The sequence below is a fragment of the Brienomyrus brachyistius genome, unplaced genomic scaffold (genome assembly GCF_023856365.1).
Source record: "Brienomyrus brachyistius isolate T26 unplaced genomic scaffold, BBRACH_0.4 scaffold65, whole genome shotgun sequence".
Lineage (NCBI taxonomy): Eukaryota > Metazoa > Chordata > Actinopteri > Osteoglossiformes > Mormyridae > Brienomyrus > Brienomyrus brachyistius.
The window spans coordinates 750,682-760,569 of NW_026042340.1; the positions used below are offsets into that span (position 1 = coordinate 750,682).

At 44.2% G+C, this 9,888-nt stretch overlaps 1 protein-coding gene across 2 annotated transcripts; it reads left to right on the forward strand.

Annotated features, from left to right (window-relative positions):
- Nucleotides 1-1,826: 1,826 nt before the first annotated feature.
- On the forward strand, nt 1,827-9,454 carry LOC125725337 (protein NYNRIN-like). 2 transcript variants are annotated; one of them, XM_049002197.1, is made up of 2 exons: nt 1,827-8,634; nt 8,879-9,454. In XM_049002197.1, exon 1 carries the CDS (start codon nt 5,453-5,455, stop codon nt 8,360-8,362), a length of 2,910 nt encoding a protein of 969 aa, XP_048858154.1. In that variant the 5' UTR covers nt 1,827-5,452; the 3' UTR covers nt 8,363-8,634; nt 8,879-9,454. Both variants share the same exon structure in this region, with proteins under 2 accessions (XP_048858154.1, XP_048858156.1).
- The last annotated feature ends 434 nt before the right edge of the window (nt 9,455-9,888 follow it).

A 9,888-nucleotide genomic window follows, 5' to 3' on the forward strand; every position in this document is an offset into this window, starting at 1 on the left:
GACACGTATCCCATGCAAGAGGTACGCGAAAATCTCCAGCGGCTTCGGGACAGGATCATGGAGAGGCGTCTCCACTGACAGCCACACGCCGGAGACGGAGGAAGAAGCGGAGAGAGCATCGACCCGAGGAGGAGCCGACGACCTTCCTGGGGGCCTGCTCTCTCTCCGCATCTGAATGCATCTTTCCCAAACTTGTCATTAATGTTAGTTTGTCGCCCTTTTTACAAATAAATGAATAACTACATACGTGTTAATAGACAGCTAATACCTTGCACGGTAAAATATAAACCGCTCTTTGTTTGTCCGCCTCACGTTGCTGAATATATACACTGCTCAAAAAAATTTAAGGAACACTTTTTAATCAGAGTGTAGCATCAAGTCTATTAAACTTCTGGGATATTGATCTGGTCAGTTAAGTAGCGGAGGGGGTTATTAATCAGTTTCAGCTGCTTTGGTGTTAATGAAATTATCAACAGCTGAACTAGAGGGGCAACAATGAGACGACCCCCCAAACAGGAATGGTTTCACAGGTGGGGGGCACTGGCATTTTTCCCTCCTCATCTTTTCTGACGGTTTTTTCACTAGTTTTGCATTTGGCGACGGTCAGTGTCACTACTGGTAGCATGAGGCGATACCTGGACCCTACAGAGGTTGCACAGGTAGTCCAACTCCTCCAGGATGGTGCATCAAAATGTGCCATTGCCAGAAGGTTTGCTGTGTCTCCTAGCACAGTCTCAAGTGTATGCAGGAGATTCCAGAAGACCGACAGTTACTGAAGGAGAGCTGGACAGGGCCGTAGAAGGTCCTTAACCCATCAGCAGGACCGGAATCTGCTCCTTTGTGCAAGGAGGAACAGGATGAACACTGCTGGAGCCCTACAAAATGACCTCCAGCAGGCCACTGGTGTGAATGTTTCAGATTGTTTGGTCAGAGACAGACTTCATGAGGGTGGCTTGAGGCCCCAACGTCCTCTAGTGGGCCCTGTGCTCACTGCCCAGCACCATGGAGCTCGATTGGCATTTGTCATAGAATACCAGAATTGGCAGGTCTGCCACTGGCACCCTGTGCTTTTCACGGATGAGAGCAGGTTCACCCTGAGCACATGTGACAGATGTGAAAGGGTCTGGAGAAGCCATGGAGAACATTATACTGCCTGCAGCATTGTTCAGCATGACCGGTTTGGTGGTGGGACAGTGATGGTCTGGGGAGGCATATTCATGGAGGGACGCACAGACCTCTACAGGCTAGACAACGGCACCTTGACTGCCATTAGGTATCAGGATGAAATCCTTGAACCCACTGTCAGACCCTATGCTAGTGCAGTGGGTCCTGGGTTCCTCATGGTGCACGACAATGCCTGGTCTCATGTGGCAAGAGCATGTAGGCAGGTCCTGGAGGATGAAGGAATTGATACCATTGACTGCCCCCCACGCTCACCTGACCTAAATCCAATAGAACACCTCTGAGATATTATGTTTCGTCCATCTGATGCCACCAGGTTGCACCTCAGACTGTCCAGAAGCTCAGTGATACCCTGGTCCAGATCTGGGAGGAGATCCCCCAGGACACCATCCGTGGTCTCATTAGGACCATGCCCCGAGATTGTCAGGCATGCATACAACCACGTAGGGACCATACAAACTACTGAGTATGATTATGAGCTACTGTAATGAAATTTCGGCAAAATGGACTAGCCTGCCGCGTCATTTTTCACATTGATTTTCGGGGTGTCTTTGAATTCAGCCCTCTGTAGGTTGATAATTTCATTTCCATCAAACGATGTGGCATCCTTTCGTTCCTAACACATTACCCAGTCTACATCTGTTAGGTTGAAGAAACTGTTATTAATCATTTTGTTATCACTCCTGTATGATCAGCAATGAATGTAAATATGTATATATATTATTTTGTTTTCCCCTAGCCTCATACTTTAGATTATATTAATAATAGCATTCCCACCTTAGCAAAACCAGAACTTTCTCTCACCTCCCTATTCTGCATGACTCTTGCGCCTCCCACTGACTATAAATAAAGGAGTCAAGGGGAACCACCCTTTGTAACACATTCTGCTGTAGTTTGCATTGCAGAGAGTGTGGGTACCCTTGCAAGTAAAACTGTAACCTGTGTGTGTCTCATAAATGTGGAGTTGGGGTGGAAACGCCGGGCGCTTTCCCCAACATAGAATTTGGTCCTTCGAGCCGGATCCGAGGAATCCCGAAGACGTCTCCAGTACGCCGAGAGAAGCGACACCGAAAACTGCCGGCAGTCACTCGAAGACGGGTGCAAGAAAGACCTGTGATGTGAATTCGTCATCAGGCCGGTGGTTAGAACTGCGCTCGACGTCTGGTGATGTCTGAAGGACCTCGGTGACGGAACAGAGAGCACACTATACAGGTGAGAGATATGGCACCTAAGTGAGTAGGTGGCCAAGTGAGACATACGGCACCTAAATAAGTAGGTGGCCAAGACATGCATGTGGTTGAGGTTAGCCGAAATTAACCGGGAGAGAAAGTAGGCGTTATTGGAAATATATATATTGATGTATGTGGATGTGTTTTTATAGGTTTTAGATTAACCTACACGATCCACCCTAAAAGCAACAACATACTGGTGACTGAAGGATCAAGGACGGGTTTCATCCCTGAAAACTAACACCGCTGCTCTAATAGTGAGCAGTAGAAGGCCGTGTTGGTGTCCTCCTGAGGTCTCATGCCAGGGACTTGCTTTTAGGATTTTTTATGTTTTGTAGTGTATTCAATAAAAGGTAACAATGGGAAAAAATCTGAGTAAACAAATCAAATTAGAGGGAGATGAGAAGTTTATGGAAGGATATAAACCAGGATCAGGACAAATAAGTAGTCAGAGATGGAGGAAAAAACATGGGTTTGAAGGAAAACTCCATACTCCAGAAATATTAAAGTTACAGGGAAACTTAAAACTGGAGATGTTACAGACTACCAATAATAAAAAAGGCCAAGATAGAAAAAAGGAATACGTTTTCTCTGATGCATGGTTAGAACAGAGTAAACTAAGAGATAATAAGAGACAACAGAAAAAGGGAAATAAGGAGAAAAAACTGCAGGTGGCTTTAATCACACTAGACGAAGAAACGGCAGCAAGACCTTCTGCCCCTCCAGCTCCTCCACCGCCCCCACAAATTCCGGTGCCTGCACCGGCGCTGGTTCCAGCCACAGATAGACAAGAAGCGGGGGGGGGGGTGGAACCATCTCGCATGTTAACTCGAGGGTCTGATCCCTCTCTATATCCTGTAAAAGATTTGGCCACAGCTAAAGTACAATGGCATCCAAAAAATAACACAGAACAAGAGGAGGTAGAATGGCAGTGTCCACTCGTAGAAGTGGCAAATCCAAATCGAGGCCCAAATAATGCAGGACCCGAAACTATGTTAGTATATAGACCCTGGACCGCTGAGGATAGAACAGCGGCTTTAAAAGGAATACCCCTGGTTGAAGAAGGGGTACCCGAGTTTTGGACTGCCATCCTAGAATTACAAAGTAGTTTTCATTTGAACGGCAGGGAAATGTACCGATGCCTAAGACAGTTGTTTACCCATAAATGGGGACGTGTAGCGGGAGACTTCACAGGACATGGTAATAATGATGAAGTCTTAGCACATGACTCACAGGAACTCATACAAGCATTACAACACCTGCGAGAGAGGATAGACACAGTCTTCGTGAGACGTGCAGATTATGGGCGAATAGCGCAGTGCAAACAAAAAGATGGAGAGGAACCTGAGGATTTTATGGATAGGATGCGAGTGGTGTTCAGGGGAAATTCAGGAATTCCTCACGACGAGGAAGATGGAGGAGTGTATCAGCAACAATTAAAACGAGCTTTTGTCGCAGGCCTAAAGCCTGAATTGCGAAAATATCTCGACAAACATTGGGTACATCAGAATACTGGCTCAGTCCAACAAGCCTTAGAATATGCCCAACACGCACAGAAAGCGCAGAAACAGCAAAAGACAGATACAATATTCAGCGCCTCTGACGTGGTAGCGCTAGTGCAAACGAACCCTCGGGGACGCGGGGGATTCAGAGGTAGAGGAAGAGGAAGATTTAGAGGCCGAGGAAGATTTAGAAATAAACAAACAGGAGGGTTTTCACAGGAAACAGAGTGTTGGACATGCGGGAAACCTGGACATTTAAGCAGGGACTGCAGGTCAGGGAAGCGACCATTTAATCCAAACTCCACCGAAAATGACCAATGACCCTCCTCGGAGACCCCTGTTGCCGACACTATCCGAGGTGAAACAGAGGTCATTTTAAGGGAAGAAACGGAGGTTACCTTACAAGACCTCCTGGATGAGGAAATAGATTTGCAAGCAGTATGTCAGCTATTAGCAGAAAGGCAGTGGGGAACTTTGCCAAGTCGGAAATTAATCATAAATGGCAAAGTATACGAATGCCTGTGTGATACTGGAGCCTGTAGGACTGTCCTAACCTCCAGTCCTCCTGAAGTCACATACTCCTCATCTGTCATAAATATAAAAACAGCAGGAGGCCAAACAGACAGTCATCAGCTAACAAACCCAGTTGCAGTAAAAGATAAGGAAACTGGGATTGAATGTCAAGCACAAGTGTTAATAAGCCCTTCTTGCCCTGTCAATCTGTTAGGCCGTGACCTTATGGTACAGATGGGCATTAGTGTAGTTGCCACAAACTCTGGCATGAAAGCAATCATAAATGAGGAAGCCTATGTTGTGCAAGGAACCGGAGCACCACAATATTACTGGTCACTGGACCTAGGGGGAACTGCACAGACACGAGAATTGTTGCGAAAAACTAGAGAAAAGCAGTCCCCTAAACAAACCCAGTTCATGCCTGACGATGCCTTACACGTCACTATGTGGTACAAAGGCACCCCAGGACCAGATTATGCCTATGACAAAACGTTTCATGCCCTCCAAGACACTTGTATTACCTTACAACATTTGTATGTTAACTCCACTACTGGCTTTTCTGCTGCCTCAGTCATCTTATCTAATAAACAACAGGCTGTGTTCAGAGGGGAAACACCACACGTATCTCTATCAAAACCACCTCAGATGCAGTGGAGGGATGTAGAGATGTTCTTACGAGATTCCATGCACAGTCACAATGACTACCAACCCGTACCTGGCTCCTGTTGGAGCTATGACAAAAAACACAATGTGTGGCGGTTCCCTTTGGGATGGAGAGTTCAAACCACTCTCACCACACACTTGCAGGACCCAACCTGACAATTTTTTTCTGTTCTGGAGGGGGGATCATGTCCAGATCTAGATTACCTCCCGGAAGGGTTGTGGTCGTCCTCCCCCACTGATGTAGGACTGGTAAAGGGGTTCCCACCATACAAAGTAATTGTGAAATCAGAACACCGCCCGGTAGTTAGACAATACCCGTTAAAACCTGAGGCAGAGAAAGGTATAGCCCCTGTAGTGCAGGATATGTTGGCATCAGGAATATTGCGAGAGGCTCCTGAGGCCACTTGCAATACTCCTATCTTCCCTGTCCAGAAGGGACATACAGGGAAATGGCGCATGGTGCAGGATTTAAGACCAGTTAATAACATAGTGCAACACGCAGCACCAGACGTGCCCAACCCACACTTATTGCTCAACTCATTAACCCCTGATAAAAGTTACTTCTCAGTAGTTGATCTCAGTAATGCATTTTTCTCAGTATCATTGCACTCTGATTCTCAACATTTATTTGGTTTCACCTATAAGGGAAAAAAATACACATATACTAGACTCCCTCAAGGGTTTTCAGAAAGTCCACATGTATATACCATGGCCCTTAGATATTCTATGAGTACCTGTAAAATACCATCCCATAGTCAAGTGCTACTGTATGTAGATGATATATTAATTGCTTCAGATACAAAACAGCATTGTAAGGAAGCCACACTGTTGGTGTTACAGCATTTATATGATACAGGACATAAAGCATCAAAACAAAAATTACAATATTGCAGGGAGGAAGTTATATATCTTGGACATAAACTCTCCCAACAAGGTCGATCATTATTAGAAACTAGAAAACAGGCAATACAAGAGGCACCAAAGCCAAAGACTAAACAGCAAATGATGTCCTTCTTAGGACTTTGTGATTATTGCAGAGAATGGCTACCTGATTATGTCGCACTCGTTCAACCTCTGCAAACCTTAATTTATGGGAAAGACATGGCCTTAAAAGATAAAATTCAGTGGACAAAAGAAGGAGAATTGGCATTCACAAACTTAAAAATGATGCTACAAACAAATGTGATACTTGCCTTACCAGATTATCAACAACCATTTACCTTATGTGTTGATGCTAATCAAGGTTATATGAAAGCGGTATTAACACAGCCGTTCGGGACAAAGGAAAGACCACTAGCATTCTATTCTAAACGATTAGATGCAGTAGCAGCTGGTTTTCCACAATGTTTGCAAGCATGTGCAGCTGCTGCAGAAGCAGTAAAATTATCAGCAGAATTAGTGTTGTGTCACCCACTCACCCTGAAGGTGCCACATTCAGTTTCATTAGTTTTACTGCAGACGCCGCTTCCGTTCCTCACACATGCTAGACATCTGACCTTAGTCTCACTCCTGCTTTCACAGTCAAACATTACTATACAGCGATGTGGTCCTCTTAACCCTAGCACCCTTCTTCCGACAACGGAAGATGGAGAGCCACATTCGTGCAAAGCAGTTGTGGAAGAGCAAACAAAACCCAGAGCAGATATTTTACAGACCCCAATTTCAGATTCAATGGTTGTTTATGTAGATGGATCAGCATCAAAAAATGATATGGGAAAAAATAAGGTCGGGTATGCTGTAGTTACGTCCACTGAAGTGTTAGAGGCCAATGCACTCCCACCTGCTTGTTCAGCACAAGCGGCTGAACTCTATGCTGTAATTAGGGCATGCGAGCTATTCAAAAATAAGTCACTTACTATATACACTGATAGTCAATATGTGTTTGGAGCTGTTCATCACCATGCAAGAGTGTGGAAAAATAGAGGTTTTAAAACATCGCAGGGAACGTCTCTAACTCACACAAACTTACTACTTAGATTATTAGATGTTGTACAATTACCGACTCGCCTTGCACTGTGCAAATGTAAAGCACACCAAACCGATGCTTCCACAATAGCTAAAGGAAACAACTTTGCAGATAAAACTGCCAAAGAAGCGGCCCTGAAACAGCCCACCTTATCAGTGGCAGACATTCTTTTCATAGATAGTGATGTGCTGTGTGATGCACAGATTCATGCTCCTAAAACAGAAATACAGAGTTGGATCAAGAGAGGAGCAATACAGCAAGGGAAAGTTTACTATATGAATGACAAGCCCATCCTACCAAAAAATTTATACAAAACAGCTGCCTTAGTGAGCCATGGAAATACTCATGTCTCAACAGGAGGGATGGTACATATTATCCAGCAATACTTTTATGCTATAAATTTTTCTGATTATGCAAAGCAATTTTGTAGAACATGCTTAATTTGCTGTAAACATAATGCACAGGGTAACATGAGACCAAAACGTGGCCAGTTCCCTGTAGCTGAGTACCCGTTTCAAGTTGTACATATGGATTTTATTGAATTATCTTGGTCACAAGGGAAGAAGTACTGTCTAGTCATTATAGACACCTTTTCTAAGTGGGTAGAAATATACCCTGTAAAGCACTGTGATGCAATGACTGTTGCAAAATGTTTGGTAGGCCATTATTTCCCTACTTATGGCATACCTCATATTATAAGATCAGACAATGGGACTCATTTTGTAAATCAGACCATGTCCCTTTGTTCACAAGCATTAGGTTTTACGCTTAAGAATCATTGTGCTTATCACCCTCAGAGTGCAGGCTTAGTGGAGAGAACTAACGGCACTATTAAAACAAGGCTCAGAAAAACAATGGAAGAGACAAAAAGGCCGTGGCCAGAATGTTTGTCTCTAGTAAAATTGTGGATGAGAATAACTCCCATTCCTGCAGGATTAACACCTTTTGAGATAGTGTACGGAAGGCCGTTTCCTCTAGCAACCGAAATGAGTGATATAGGGAAAGCGGACAGAGAAAATACATTGGCTAATTGGATGCGAAAGTTGCTATCATCACAACAAAAACATAGCCCCAGTAGTCTGCCAGTAAATTCTGTTTCTAACCAACAGGATAACTTGCAGCCAGGGGATTGGATCCTGGTCAAGGTCCTGTTGCGGAAGGAGTGGAGCACACCCCGGTGGGACGGTCCTTATCAAGTCCTCCTCACAACACCAACAGCTGTGAAAATAGCAGAACGGCCTTCCTGGATACACAAAAGTCACTGTAAACCCATCAAGCCCTTATCAGAGGCCTCAGCGACAGAGTAGCAGTGGAAGTCCGCTACAAAGGCACAGTAACCAATAGGGTGCTGCTGTCTCAACCCGGTGAAGAAAACAACTGAACTGCACTCTATTAGGATGGCTCTGACGGGGTGGGGATGTGGTAAGGTGACTCTAGGGGTCATTCTTGTTGTTGGACTTGTATGGTTGTCCTTGCTCCCACTAGCTCCATTGCAACACCTACGGCGATGGACCCATGACGACTTCCATCTGCGCCTGTTGCCTGCTGACCACTCACACCCGTTCATGAAGAACTACTGGTATCGATATGTACATGACACTGTATATGGAAAACCCATGAATATGTCCCAGGCCAAATGTGCTGCATCTTTTGCAGGTATAGGGTACCAAAGTATTGTTTCACTTATATTTTCTTTTGTTTTGTTTTTTATTTTGTTTTTCTGTTGTTTTATAACTGTTATACCATGTTTGAAAATGTTTATTAATCAAGCTCTTAATGCTGCTTTTCGGACACACAGTACAATGTTTCTCTCCCTTACTCAGAATATGGAGACAGAGCCTGTTTCCAGCGATAGCGATGAAGAAGACATGTAATTCATAATGACGGCTGAGCCGAAAGCACCCGTGCAGGGCTCGGACCTGAAGTAACGGAATTAGATGTTTTTCTATGATAAACAGGAGGAACGACTCCTGATGGTTTTCTGTACTCCACAGTTAGGATGATGATGATGTGATCTAAATGACAGTTGTACTGGAAATGCTTTTGCAACTTGTACAATACTGATGTTTTTGATCATACTGTCATGATAAACAGGAGGGACTGTTAGGTTGAAGAAACTGTTATTAATCATTTTGTTATCACTCCTGTATGATCAGCAATGAATGTAAATATGTATATATATTATTTTGTTTTCCCCTAGCCTCATACTTTAGATTATATTAATAATAGCATTCCCACCTTAGCAAAACCAGAACTTTCTCTCACCTCCCTATTCTGCATGACTCTTGCGCCTCCCACTGACTATAAATAAAGGAGTCAAGGGGAACCACCCTTTGTAACACATTCTGCTGTAGTTTGCATTGCAGAGAGTGTGGGTACCCTTGCAAGTAAAACTGTAACCTGTGTGTGTCTCATAAATGTGGAGTTGGGGTGGAAACGCCGGGCGCTTTCCCCAACAACATCAGTATAGATATCCAGCATGATTTTTTTTCTCCATTGATATCTGATGTGTTTTCAAAGTGTTCCTTTAAATTTTTTTACCAGTGTAGTTTTTGCTGTTAATGCAGAACAGAAAGTGATCAGCATGATACGTTTAGCTCTCTGCACTGTTCAGCACAAATACAGACTCCAGTGCAATTAAATCAATATTAGCCGGATTTACCAGTTTTGCTCCAGTTTCATTTTTGATTTGGTTACCCAGAGGGTCTGCTGACAGACAGACAGCTAGTGCAAGTGGCATGTTGAGGGGCTGTCAGCTGTTTGCAGTCAGTGCATGGGACGGTCATTCATTCACAAAATGCATATTGTCTCGACTAGAGAGTGTGTTCACAGT